At 36.6% G+C, this 15,473-nt stretch overlaps 1 protein-coding gene across 1 annotated transcript; it reads right to left on the bottom strand.

Annotated features, from left to right (window-relative positions):
* Positions 1 to 6,557: 6,557 nt before the first annotated feature.
* LOC132554401 (nuclear speckle splicing regulatory protein 1-like) lies at positions 6,558 to 14,446 on the bottom strand. The gene is made up of 2 exons (XM_060218717.1): positions 14,388 to 14,446; positions 6,558 to 8,976 (listed from the first exon to the last, which is right to left on the bottom strand). Exons 1-2 carry the CDS (start codon positions 14,444 to 14,446, stop codon positions 6,558 to 6,560), a joined length of 2,478 nt encoding a protein of 825 aa, XP_060074700.1.
* Positions 14,447 to 15,473: the final 1,027 nt, after the last annotated feature.

The raw sequence follows: 15,473 nt of genomic DNA, 5'->3' as shown, positions 1-15,473 counted from the left end.
CCGAGATTTCTGTCCGTATCTCCGCTGCTTCAGTCAATAAAGTGACACAGAACCGAGATTTCTGTCCGTGTGTCCGCTACATCAGTCAATAAAGTGACACAGAACCGAGATTTCTGTCCGTGTGTCCGCTACTTCAGTCAATAAAGTGACACAGAACCGAGATTTCTGTCCGTGTGTCCGCTGCTTCAGTCAATAAAGTGACACAGAACCGAGATTTCTGTCCGTATCTCCGCTGCTTCAGTCAATAAAGTGACACAGAACCGAGATTTCTGTCCGTGTCTCCGCTAATACAGTCAATAAAGTGACACAGAACCGAGATTTCTGTCCGTATCTCCAAAATTTCAGTCAATAATTTTCTATTAAAAGTGTTGCTGTCACTGATTGTTTCAGATAACAGACTATCTTTAAAGTCTGATAAATGATTTAGTACAATCGTCTGTAAAAAAAAAAAAAAACAAACTGTCGGCCCATTTACTACATCCAGTTCGATAAAACAATAAATCACTCTTACTTACAGAGTGTCGATACAAAAGGACCGAGAACGTGTCGATGTGTTAATAAAGGTTTTCACAGTGGCATTATATTTAAACATGTGTTTCTGATAGGTATCCTGAGATCAATTGATTTATATAAAGTTTATAAATCTCTAACTTCAGTATAACCTTATGAGGTAAGATTATTTACCCAAACAAGACATTCAGACTGGTTGTCTTGGTAAAGGACATGGGGCTTATCATGACTTAGAGGTATCGATCAAGATTTTAATTGCTAGTCTACAAATAAGTAAAGGACGAATGAAGGTATCACTTACAGTTGTGTCACAATTAAAAGTTTATCATCATCGTAAAAAGATTGTGAAATATGAACAGGAAACTTATATTTGAAACACGATAATAAAAAAAGAATTTTTGGTACAACATTGGAGAATACCATGGACATTATACCGCCTCTGACGTCATCACACGGAGTAATATGTTGTATGTTAAATACATTATTATATTACCACTATTGCGTGGTATCATTTTTGCTATCTTCTCGTTCTGACCGCTTATGTAAAAAAAAAAAAAAAAAACATCTGGCGGACAAGCAACTTTTTGTCTTTAAGAATTGACCTTTATTTGTTAAACTTGTTATGTCATAAATTGCCTATGAGATTGGATGATTCCGCCACCCGAACACTACACCAACCATAACGTCGCCAGGACACTGACGTTCGTCGGTGAGAGACAACGCCTAGATATAATATCTAACCTGTAACCAACCAACCAACCAACCAACCAAATATACCAACCAACCAACCAAATATACCAACCAACCAACCAACCAAATATACCAAACAACCTAACCAACCAACCAACCAACCAAATATACCAACCAACCAACCAAATATACCAACCAACCAACCAACCAAATATACCAATCAACCTAACCAACCAACCAAATATACCAATCAGCCTAACCAACCAACCAACCAACCAAATATACCAACCAACCTAACTAACCAACCAACCAACCAACCAACCAAATATACCAACCAACCTAACCAACCAACCAACCAACCAACCAACCAACCAAATATACCAACCAACCAACCAAATATACCAACCAACCAACCAACCAAATATACCAACCAACCAACCAACCAAATATACCAACCCTTCGTATGGACTCTATACTGTAGAAGCCTCAATGGGAATTTTCCTTTAGTCAAGTAGTAGAATGTCGCTAGTTCGATCCCCAGCGGCGGGAAAGTGTTTTGATGATCACTCCTTCCTATCACAATACTATTGTTATGACTACGCATAATATGTTATCTTTATATTTCATTAGAGATTCAGTTGATTCCAGACGGACCGGATGTCTCACTACTAATGCTATTTAGTATTAACCGGTGTCTCACTACTTATGCTATTTAGTATTAACCGGTGTCTCACTACTAATACTATTTAGTATTAACCGGATGTCTCACTACTAATGCTATTTAGTATTAACCGGTGTCTCACTATTAATGCTATTTAGTATTAACCGGATGTCTCACTACTAATACTATATAGTATTAACCGGTGTCTCACTACTAATGCTATTTAGTATTAACCAGTATAACAGAAAAAAAACCCAAATCGACCGGATGTCTCACTCCTAATACTATTTAGTATTAACCGGATGTCTCACTACTAATACTATTTAGTATTAACCGGTGTCTCACTACTAATGCTATTTAGTATTAACCGGATGTCTCACTACTAATACTATTTAGTATTAACCGGTGTCTCACTACTAATGCTATTTAGTATTAACCGGATGTCTCACTACTAAAACTATTTAGTATTAACCGGTGTCTCACTACTAATGCTATTTAGTATTAACCGGTGTCTCACTACTAATGCTATTTAGTATTAACCGGTGTCTCACTACTAATGCTATTTAGTATTAACCGGTGTCTCACTACTTATGCTATTTAGTATTAACCGGTGTCTCACTACTTATGCTATTTAGTATTAACCGGTGTCTCACTACTTATGCTATTTAGTATTAACCGGTGTCTCACTACTTATGCTATTTAGTATTAACCGGTGTCTCACTACTAATGCTATTTAGTATTAACAAGTATAACAGAAAAAAAATCCAAATCGACTGGATGTCTCACTCCTAATACTAGTTAGTATTAACCGGATGTCTCACTACTAATACTATTTAGTATTAACCGGATGTCTCACTACTAATGCTATTTAGTATTAACCGGTGTCTCACTACTAATGCTATTTAGTATTAACCGGATGTCTCACTACTAATACTATATAATATTAACCGGATGTCTCACTACTAATGCTATTTAGTATTAACCGGATATCTCACTACTAATACTATATAATATTAACCGGATGTCTCACTACTAATGCTATTTAGTATTAACAAGTATAACAGAAAAAAAATCCAAATCGACCGGATGTCTCACTCCTAATACTAGTTAGTATTAACCGGATGTCTCACTACTAATACTATTTAGTATTAACCGGATGTCTCACTACTAATACTATTTAGTATTAACCGGATGTCTCACTACTAATGCTATTTAGTATTAACCGGTGTCTCACTACTAATGCTATTTAGTATTAACCGGTGTCTCACTACTAATACTATATAGTATTAACCGGATGTCTCACTACTAATGCTATTTAGTATTAACCGGTGTCTCACTACTAATACTATATAGTATTAACCGGATGTCTCACTACTAATGCTATTTAGTATTAACCGGTGTCTCACTACTAATGCTATTTAGTATTAACAAGTATAACAGAAAAAAAATCCAAATCGACCGGATGTCTCACTCCTAATACTAGTTAGTATTAACCGGTGTCTCACTACTAATGCTATTTAGTATTAACCGGTGTCTCACTACTAATGCTATTTAGTATTAACCGGATGTCTCACTACTAATACTATTTAGTATTAACCGGTGTCTCACTACTAATACTATTTAGTATTAACCGGATGTCTCACTACTAATGCTATTTAGTATTAACCAGTATAACAGAAAAAAACCCAAATCGACCGGATGTCTCACTCCTAATACTATTTAGTATTAACCGGATGTTTCACTACTAATGCTATTTAGTATTAACCGGATGTCTCACTACTAATACTATTTAGTATTAACCGGATGTCTCACTACTAATGCTATTTAGTATTAACCGGATGTCTCACTACTAATACTATTTAGTATTAACCGGATGTCTCACTACTAATGCTATTTAGTATTAACCGGATGTCTCACTACTAATACTATTTAGTATTAACCGGATGTCTCACTACTAATGCTATTTAGTATTAACCGGTGTCTCACTACTAATACTATTTAGTATTAACCGGATGTCTCACTACTAATACTATATAGTATTAACAGGATGTCTCACTACTAATACTATTTAGTATTAACCGGTGTCTCACTACTAATACTATTTAGTATTAACCGGTGTCTCACTACTTATACTATTTAGTATTAACCGGTGTCTCACTACTAATACTATTTAGTATTAACAGGATGTCTCACTACTAATGCTATTTAGTATTAACCGGTATAACAGAAAAAAGTAAATTACAAATTGTAGACAATTAACACTGTTTGTCATACGACCTTGAATGCTGCTGCAGCACAGGTATAAAAAGGAAATGTGACTGACAACGACTGATAGATGTAAACAACTTCTGTTTGTATTATATTGTAAATATCACCTCTGTGACTTCCTGTAAGGAGAAGTCTTCATATTCGGCACAGCAACGCAGTCGTCATGACGTTTGTTTGTAAACACAAAACAAAATCTGATTAGCACGTCAGAATGAACTTTCTTATCAAAATCTTTAAAACATAATACAAAGGTTGGAATCAACATACTATTGTGGGGCTGGGGCCAGTCTCCTCTGACAGTGAGGGTATAACCAACCCCTCTACCCGTCACACAGTCCGACACACGTGGCTGCTATTGTTGACGTGACAAAGGAAAGTCAACATTGCTTTCTTATTCGATCAAATCTATTTACACAATGTTGGAAATGACCATGAAATTCTATTGTAATATTAATCGAACTATTGTGTGTATTCTATCAATTAAATTTGCATTAGTTCGTGAACTTTTCGTACCCTGAAAACCTAGTTTTTTAAGTTCTTAATAAAATTAAAGTCGGATTGATAGCCGCTAAAAACACGTATAAAATTGTCCATGCCTTATATTTCAGCCTGTTAACCTATTTCAACCTTCCCCAACAATGCTCGGAATAGAAGTTAACGCTTGGTCATTATTAAGCTAAGCAAGTAACTGGATGCTATTTAACTCTCAAATCTCCGCACGGTTTCGTATTTTTTACTTCGATGTTCACACTTTCTTGGTCTTTTATTATTGTATAATATGTTGTATTTTATAGCTAAATATAGCAAAACACTCAGGTTAATTCATCAAAATATCAAAAGCATATAAAATTTTATTTTAGAGTTTGGTTTTCAAACAGAAAAAAATTCCTGAATACGAAATTATCAATCCTGTAAAGATTTTATCAAATACAGCAGAATACGAGTATAAATACTTTCTAAGCTCTCTGTATAACAGCAATGAACTAATAGCATTTTAATATCTATTAATTTCCAATTTCCATTTGTTAAGTGTCATTTTTTTTATCGCGAAATATGACTTGCTCGCATTATCATTCATTTAAATAATGACACTCTTTTTATAACAATGGCGACCTTGCAAATTTTATAACTTGCCAATGGAGACGATTCTAGTAAAACGTATAATCGTGACGTGAACAGAAATAAATCTGTCACCTGTCGATGAAGAGGCTGTAATCCAAAGAAATAATGACATGATTAAATCCTACAGAATTAATTAAAAGGTTCGATTTCCGATAAACAAACCAAATCATGGACATTCTAATCAATGACCCGAGATGTAATTTATGGTGGGAAATAAAATCCGGATGTTAATGTCAAAACGTCGTAAAATGCTACTAAAACTGGTTTCACGAGATCAGGTATAGAATGAGTTAACTTTGTAACACCTGAGTCCCGCCTTTCTCTCATAACGTAACGCCCACTACTCATTAGACTGTTAGAGACAGGAGAGTAGCCTCCCTTGGTATGAAAAACGTCCGGGTTATTATCAGATTTGTAATCTTGTTTTGGTTGTAACCGTCGTGTAACCGTCTTCTCTAAGCCGTATTCACCAAACAAAGAAGAAATGATATAAATAATTATTGATAAGTTGCAGGGAAGAGTATTTAAAAATCAGTGCACTAGCTACCATAGTTACTATTTTATATTATGTAATCATGAATCAATTACATAAATACAGGTATTTACTCAATACTGACTGCAGGATAAAATTTATGTAGAGATATCAGATAATAACTGGGTAAACTACACGAAGTTATCAGCTAATTACCCATTAAAGTGTACAAATGATGAAGAGTAATGTATTATGAGCTCGTCAGAAAATAAAAGAGAGAAAAAATGCATTTATAGCAAATAACAGTTTTAAACTCATTATATGTTTCTGGAGTATTTGGCTTTGTGTGTGTGTGAATTTGAAGGTGTTAAGTTTCTATGATATACGTAGGCCTGGCTGAGGTATTATGTAAGACAGCTAGAATATTGTTACCCCTATTCAAGTTTTAATCAGGAACAGGTAGCATCTGTTGGCGTTAATTTTTTACATTAATGTTGTCAGGTTTTCGTATGGTTCCAAGGGAAATAACTCGATTTTCCAAGAAAGTAGTTTTAAGAACTTACCATATTGAAAGGGATATATAATGGTATGTGTATTTATGGATGAAAAAAAATGCACACCCATTTGGCAACGTGAAAGTTAATCTTAAATTCCAATACATTTTAGATACATTTACATTAAGCACGGGAAGGGGGAAAACTCCAATACACTCATAATTGTTTCTCATCTACCGCAATAAACCTATCCTTATCGACATATTCACCGAAGTCAACCACTGCCTACCGACATAATACTGTTAACCAGTACCCTATCCTTCTCATTCCTGTTAACCAGTTACCTATCCTTCTCACTTCTGTTAACAAGTACCCTATCCTTCTCAATCCTGTTAACCAGTAGCCTATCCTTCTCACTCCTGTTAACCAGTAGCCTATCCTTCTCATTCCTTTTAACAAATACCCTATCCTTCTCACTCCCGTTTACCAGTACCCTATCCTTCTCACTCCTGTTAACCAGTAGCCTATCCTTCTCATTCCTGTTAACAAGTACCCTATCCTTCTCACTCCTGTTAACCAGTAGCCTATCCTTCTCAGTCCTATTAACCAAAACCCTATCCTTCTCACTCCTGTTAATAAGTACCCTATCCTTCTCACTCCTATTAATAAGTACCCTATCCTTCTCACTCCCGTTTACCAGTACCCTATCCTTCTCAATCCTGTTAACCAGTAGCCTATCCTTCTCACTCCTGTTAACCAATACCCTATCCTTCTCACTCCTGTTAACAAGTACCATATCCTTCTCACTCCCGTTAACCAGTACCCTATCCTTCTCACTCCTGTTAACCAGTAACCTATACTTCTCATTCCTGTTAACAAGTACCCTATCCTTCTCACTCCTGTTAACCAGTAGCCTATCCTTCTCACTCCTGTTAACCAGTAGCCTATCCTTCTCACTCCTGTTAATCAGTAGCCTATCCTTCTCACTCCTGTTAACCAGTAGCCTATCCTTCTCACTCCTGTTAACCAGTACCCTATCCTTCTCACTCCTGTTAACCAGTAGCCTATCCTTCTCACTCCTGTTAACCAGTACCCTATCCTTCTCATTCCTTTTAACAAGTACCCTATCCTTCTCATTCCTGTTAACAAGTACCCTATCCTTCTCACTCCTGTTCACCAGTAGCCTATCCTTCTCACTCCTGTTAACAAGTACCCTATCCTTCTCACTCCTGTTAACCAGTATCCTATCCTTCTCACTCCTGTTAACCAGTACCCTATCCTTCTCACTCCTGTTAACCAGTACCCTTTGTTTCTCACTCCTGTTAACAAGTACCCTATCCTTCTCACTCCTGTTAACCAGTACCCTTGGTTTCTCACTCCTGTTAATAAGTACCCTATCCTTCTCACTCCTATTAATAAGTACCCTATCCTTCTCACTCCCGTTTACCAGTACCCTATCCTTCTCACTCCTGTTAACCAGTAACCTATACTTCTCATTCCTGTTAACAAGTACCCTATCCTTCTCACTCCTGTTAACCAGTAGCCTATCCTTCTCACTCCTGTTAACCAGTACCCTATCCTTCTCATTCCTTTTAACAAGTACCCTATCCTTCTCATTCCTGTTAACAAGTACCCTATCCTTCTCACTCCTGTTAACCAGTATCCTATCCTTCTCACTCCTGTTAACCAGTACCCTATCCTTCTCACTCCTGTTAACCAGTACCCTTTGTTTCTCACTCCTGTTAACAAGTACCCTATCCTTCTCACTCCTGTTAACCAGTACCCTTTGTTTCTCACTCCTGTTAACCAGTACCCTATCCTTCTCACTCCCGTTAACCAGTACCCTATCCTTCTCATTCCTTTTAACAAGTACCCTATCCTTCTCATTCCTGTTAACAAGTACCCTATCCTTCTCACTCCTGTTAACCAGTATCCTATCCTTCTCACTCCTGTTAACCAGTACCCTATCCTTCTCACTCCTGTTAACCAGTACCCTTTGTTTCTCACTCCTGTTAACAAGTACCCTATCCTTCTCACTCCTGTTAACCAGTACCCTTTGTTTCTCACTCCTGTTAATAAGTACCCTATCCTTCTCACTCCTGTTAACCAGTACCCTATCCTTCTCACTCCTGTTAACCAGTACCCTATCCTTCTCACTCCTGTTAACCAGTACCCTATCCTTCTCACTCCTGTTAACCAGTACCCTATCCTTCTCACTCCTGTTAACCAGTACCCTATCCTTCTCACTCCTGTTAACCAGTACCCTATCCTTCTCACTCCTGTTAACCAGTACCCTATCCTTTTCAATCCTGTTAACAAGTACCCTATTCTTCTCACTCCTGTTAACCAGTACCCTATCCTTCTCACTCCTGTTAATCAGTAGCCTATCCTTCTCACTCCTGTTAACCAATACCCTATCCTTCTCACTCCTGTTAACAAATACCCTATCCTTCTCACTCCTGTTAACCAGTATCCTATCCTTCTCACTCCTGTTAACCAGTATCCTATCCTTCTCACTCCTGTTAACCAGTACCCTTTGTTTCTCACTCCTGTTAACCAGTACCCTATCCTTCTCACTCCTGTTAACAAGTACCCTATCCTTCTCAATCCTGTTAACAAGTACCCTATCCTTCTCATTCCTGTTAACAAGTACCCTATTCTTCTCACTCCTGTTAACCAGTACCCTATCCTTCTCAATCCTGTTAACCAGTAGCCTATCCTTCTCACTCCTGTTAACCAATACCCTATCCTTCTCACTCCTGTTAACAAATACCCTATCCTTCTCACTCCTGTTAACAAGTACCCTATCCTTCTCACTCCTGTTAACAAGTACCCTATCCTTCTCACTCCTGTTAACAAGTACCCTATCCTTCTCACTCCTGTTAACCAGTACCCTTTGTTTCTCACTCCTGTTAACCAGTACCCTATCCTTCTCACTCCTCTTAACCAGTATCACAGTTTACCCTACCCTGTCAACATGTAAGCTATGTCCTACCGATCCCCAATACCTAATTATAGCTATATCACCTGTCTTAACCATACCTCTAACACACTGGCAACTCACCTGTCTTAACCAAACCTTTAACACACTGGTCGGTCATCCGTCTTAACCAACCCTCTAACACACTGGTCACTTTCCTCACTTAATCAATACTTTACCAACCCCCTACCTCTAACACACTGGTCACTTCCCTCACTTACCCAATACTTTACCAACCCCCCTACCTCTAACACACTGGTCACTTTCCTCACTTACCCAATACTTTACCAACCCCCTACCTCTAACACACTGGTCACTTCCCTCACTTACCCAATACTTTACCAACCCCCCTACCTCTAACACACTGGTCACTCCCCTCACTTAAAGCCCCAATATACGTAAAAATCACAATAAAAAAACAAACCTTATATCATTTTCCCCGTAATATATGTAACAAAACAAATACTTTCCTTTAATTAAAGAAAATAAAACTGGCTGTTTTCAATTTAAATAAAAATGGAAAAAATCGGAAATTAAACAATGTGGGACCCACAATAATTCATATATTACCGCTTGTAGCGATGACATTGCGCATGCGCATATTCCGCGTGTGTAAACATGGCAGACACAGTACAGACGTTCACCAGTCGCTTCCTTTCTTTCCAATCATACATCAGGCCAATTCTGAATTCTTACGTTATATTTGTGCGTCGTATCGTTTCTAAACTAATTATTCCTTCTAATAATTTCCCAAAAACTGAATATTTATCACAGGAATACCTCAAGTCTACGACAAGACTTCGCAAACAATGTTTGTAAACAAAAACGTACCGTAAACATATCTGCATGTGCTTCCTCTATAAGTAGAAACCTCAACTCTCGCGAGATCAGGTCATGAACTTTCCGACGTGGTTCGGCAACAATCGTAATTTCGATGGCGGCGTGTTTAAAATGGAGGTGTGTTTACAAATAGCGAGTTTCAACTGCTCATATATCAATACCTTATGCACAAAGTCATGGTAACTATTGTTTGAATAACTTAATTTTAACTACATCTTAGAGAATATCTCAATAATTATGTGTGATTCTACACTAAATTTTTGGTGAATGTTACGTATATTGGGGCTTTAATCAATACTTTACCAACCCCCTACCTCAAACACACTGGTCACTTCCCTCACTTACCCAATACTTTACCAACCCCCTACCTCAAACACACTGGTCACTTCCCTCACTTACCCAATACTTTACCAACCCCCCTACCTCTAACACACTGGTCACTTCCCTCACTTAAAGCCCCAATATACGTAAAAATCACAATAAAAAAACAAACCTTATATCATTTTCCCCGTAATATATGTAACAAAACAAATACTTTCCTTTAATTAAAGAAAATAAAACTGGCTGTTTTCAATTTAAATAAAAATGGAAAAAATCGGAAATTAAACAATGTGGGACCCACAATAATTCATATATTACCGCTTGTAGCGATGACATTGCGCATGCGCATATTCCGCGTGTGTAAACATGGCAGACACAGTACAGACGTTCACCAGTCGCTTCCTTTCTTTCCAATCATACATCAGGCCAATTCTGAATTCTTACGTTATATTTGTGCGTCGTATCGTTTCTAAACTAATTATTCCTTCTAATAATTTCCCAAAAACTGAATATTTATCACAGGAATACCTCAAGTCTACGACAAGACTTCGCAAACAATGTTTGTAAACAAAAACGTACCGTAAACATATCTGCATGTGCTTCCTCTATAAGTAGAAACCTCAACTCTCGCGAGATCAGGTCATGAACTTTCCGACGTGGTTCGGCAACAATCGTAATTTCGATGGCGGCGTGTTTAAAATGGAGGTGTGTTTACAAATAGCGAGTTTCAACTGCTCATATATCAATACCTTATGCACAAAGTCATGGTAACTATTGTTTGAATAACTTAATTTTAACTACATCTTAGAGAATATCTCAATAATTATGTGTGATTCTACACTAAATTTTTGGTGAATGTTACGTATATTGGGGCTTTAATCAATACTTTACCAACCCCCTACCTCAAACACACTGGTCACTTCCCTCACTTACCCAATACTTTACCAACCCCCTACCTCAAACACACTGGTCACTTCCCTCGCTTACCCAATACTTTACCACCACCCCTCCCCCCCCCTCCCCCCTACCTCTAACACACTGGTCACTTTCCTCACTTACCCAATACTTTACCAACCCCCTACCTCTAACACACTGGTCACTTTCCTCACTTACCCAATACTTTACCACCCCCTACCTCTAACACACTGGTCACTTCCCTCACTTAATCAATACTTTACCAACCCCCTACCTCTAACACACTGGTCACTTACCTGTCTTAACCAAACCTCTAACACACTGGTCACTTCTCTATGCAATACTATACCTTTCCATACCTTTCTTTACCTATTACAATATTTTATCCGACACACAGCAAATTTGAACAGGCCAATTAATGATAGGTTATATATAAATGCTTCTATTTGTTGATGAAAATGTCTCGCTAAACCCCCATTTATCAGTAAGTAATATTTTACACGCCTTGGCCACAGTTCACACAGTACATAGGTAACAGAACAAAGTGTTTATTTATCAAGTTACACATCTATGTTTGAGGAACGCTAATGTCGCTTTACAGAAAGATTCTAAAATTATAATTAGGAAATAAACTGAATATTAGAATGTACATAGCTTATTATGTCACAATCAATTCTTCAGTCGGTAATATTTACCTTATTGACACAACAATAACTAAGTCAATCAGTGCTAGAGTCGTTCCTTATTTAAATCATGGATCATGTAAGAAAGATTTTCAATCTACATTGAACCAGAATTTGATAAGCGACATTGTACATATTTTAACTTAAACAATGCCTATGAAATATCCCGAAATATCAATAAATATTAACACATTTTTAATGATAAACTAGCGATACCTGACCTAAATAGGATATTACACATTACGTTGTGTCAATTCTTCATTTTTTTTTATTACAATCAAGAAAAATGGAGGATATTTCATTACATTGTACAAGTCAGCATCAAAATATACTTTATGATGAACTTTTATCTAGACCCAAGTTGATTGTAAATTGACACGCACCAATACAGCTATACAGATGAAATAGAGTTACAATGACATTCCAATGTTTCGTGGCGAGTTGTGATTTCTGTTGAAAGTCTTCCTATAAACGTCAAGTGTGTTCATAACTGTGAATAATAAAGTACGGGCGATGATAATATCCGGTGAGTTCTGTGGGATGTGTTACAAAGTCCGGATTTTATTTTGTATAGCTCTGTATTCAATGTTATCATCACTGTGATTTAAATGACGGGAAAACATAGGCGTAAACCAGAGAATGGACCACTCTTTAAACTCGTAATAGCATGCAAGGAAGCGTAGATATATTCCTACAGTGAAAACTTACACGTGTGGCGATAAGCTTGCTGCACCTGCATACCTGCAGCTAAATAGGTAATTCATGTAAAACTGTGGTGATCATCTGAGAAATCCTTAAACACAACGTAAGACACTCGGGAATGATGGCGACAGTCGTCACATTTGCACCAATGATTATACTAGATGGACATCCTATGTTTAAAAACAGAGAGTACATTAAGGTAAGACCAATAAAATATTCCTTGTAATTTTCAGACCATTCCACAATATTCATCGGTTACTTCAACAAAATATTAGAATGTATGTGTATAGTATTCACTTAATTCCTGCGGACGATCCATCCTATTATTGAATTAAATTTCAGACTTCTTTATCAAAATATTCACTGATTTTTCAGACCACTTCATCAAAATATTCACTGATTTTTCAGACCGTGTGATATAAGAAGATTTAATGAACAATACACATATTTGTACTTTTAACTATGACATCAAATAATTATTAATGACCGATACGATGAAATTCAATAATGCTGATTTCGTATTTCGATTTTTAAATTGTGAACAAAAATCCAGGTACAGTGTGACTTTTAGCGAAACCAACCTTCTAACCCAAATACTAGCTGAACCGTTTAATTGTAGTTTATTCGTTTTTTATAAGAAGCTTTGTTTTATAGGTTGACATTCACAACTTTAAAAAGGTTGCGTGTATACATGTAAGCGTATGTCGTTAGCATTTATAGAGGTTGTTTTATCAAGAACATCTCATGAAGTCTCTATCAATTACACGCAGGTTTGGGAAATTGAATAAAAGAAAATGTTTAATTGAAATCACGTCAAAATGAGCGTTATGCACGAACGTAAATAATGTCGACAGCTGTGGTTTCACCTGTTCATGACAAGTCAGAGATTCAGACAGGAACAAGCTTTAATTTGGTTTTGATTTAGTTGTCAATGCAAGCTTCCGGAATAATGTTTGTAGTCAGGCTACACATCTATGTAAACTTGTAAATGACATGCATTAAACAGTTTATAGCAACTTGTTATGACGTTGAAAAGCAGAGCGACATTTAATTAGTAAACAGAAAACAAAACGATAAAAGTAAAGATGAGAGAAAAACGGAACATAGTACATTTATTGTACGATCAGAACTATATTTAAACATGAAAATCATTACCATAAAGTACAGAAGTATTATAAACACGATCCATTTTTTATCTCAATAAAACTCCATGAAGATGACGTCTCCGTCAAATTCTTAGACGTAGTGTTAAATACATAATGTCAATGTTCCCTAAGTGAGAACGGAATTAGACATTTCGTTTGATGTTTGTTTGGCATCGTTTGTCCAGTGTCAGGTAGAATATTTCTCCTCTTTAGAGACGATGTCCAGAAATCACAGAGGAATGTGGTGAAATTTAGGGAAAGACTAAAAGTTGAACGTTTTCAACATATCCTTTATGTCGAAACGTTTTCTCAGCCATACTCAAGACAATATTTATTTTAAAGTTTTTATATATTCATATATTTTTTAGAATTGTTAAATGGTTAATGACCGAAGATATATGTATGTCGAGATAACGAGTGCGTGCTCAGTGTATGGGAACCTTTAAATACATGCTTTATTCTATAGAGATACTTTAAGTATTGCAGTAAAACATCTATTATTGATATTGTCGTTTGAAAAAAGACAATTGAAATCCATAACGGGTTTCTGTAAATGATAGATGATATGGAATATTCATGCTTACAAATTCCCACTGAGGGGAACAAATGCTGCACATTTATACTCGCAAACCAAATGACGCATGTTGCATACCAATTACGTTGGACGCCCTGGTATTTTTGTTTTCTCTTGACATTAAAACAAAGGGACTGGGCACGGAAGCACAGGTAGTTAATATTCACTGAACGTTCACAAAAACATGATGTCATTAAAATATATCAGAAATATTCTCTACAAAGTGTACCCTGTATTTATCAATCAACAAAGTTACAGTTGTTAAAGAAATGAAAGACTATTTGTAATTTAACGAGAAAAAATCTTTCGATTTTATTTTATTTTGTACATTTCTAAAATTTCATTCTGTTTATAACTATTGGTGGAACCTGATATACAAAGTAAGTCAGTAAGATTTATGTCTTTAAAATGACAGATGACAAACATTTTCACCAGAATGGCTAATATTAATGTATATATAAATGCATGTTTATATGTAAGTTTAAATGGTTATCATTCAAAGGTCACATACGGGTCAGCGCTTTATGTCGAAGTGACCGCTTTATGACGAAGTGACCGCTTTATGACGAAGTGTGTATGTTTTCCGAAGCTGTAGAAATAATACTGCCACGAGAAAACGCCACCATTATAAAATGCTTAAAGCTCAAACGGTGGCACGCGTTTTCCCTAAAGTCTCTCCATAGTTTTCATCAACCTGCGTCGCTCAAAATCCTGTACTGCGCGCATAATGCCAGTTGTCGATATTTTTCACGGATGTTGTGATATTGACAAAAATTGCCGGACGTAAACACCATAAATTGATAGAGCAAGGGTTTTACTATCTAGAAATCGAAACCATACTTATCATATAGGATAGTGGACAGTCGTCCGTTTGTTGTATTGTAAGTATAAATCGTTGTTATCAGCAGAGGAAGAAGATTATTGCGTGTCCTTGTTAACTAATGATGGTTGTCATACTATATGGCCAATAAACTTCAAGAAACGACACCGTCAATATATCTCACACTAAAGAACTTTGCAGTCTTCGGAACCTGTTGGGATCGGTCTTTCATGTCATGTGCCAGTTCATTTAATTTGTGGCTCGATGCATACGTGC

Source organism: Ylistrum balloti, unplaced genomic scaffold (genome assembly GCF_031769215.1).
Source record: "Ylistrum balloti isolate Yb309-2 unplaced genomic scaffold, AGI_CSIRO_Ybal_v1 Utg369640, whole genome shotgun sequence".
NCBI lineage: Eukaryota > Metazoa > Mollusca > Bivalvia > Pectinida > Pectinidae > Ylistrum > Ylistrum balloti.
The sequence above is the reverse complement of the archived record's forward strand: the minus strand, read 5'-3'. Positions and strand labels throughout refer to the sequence as shown.

What these genes read in the sequence shown, in the direction of transcription:
- LOC132554401 (XM_060218717.1), bottom strand. Translation starts at nt 14,446, where the DNA reads ATGCGTCATTTGGTTTGCGAGTATAAATGTGCAGCATTTGTTCCCCTC. An exon ending in GTTCCCCTCAGTGGGAATTT is followed by an intron (nt 8,977 to 14,387) that starts GTAAGCATGAAT and finishes ATTTGTTAACAG; the next exon opens with GAGTGAGAAGGATAGGGTAT.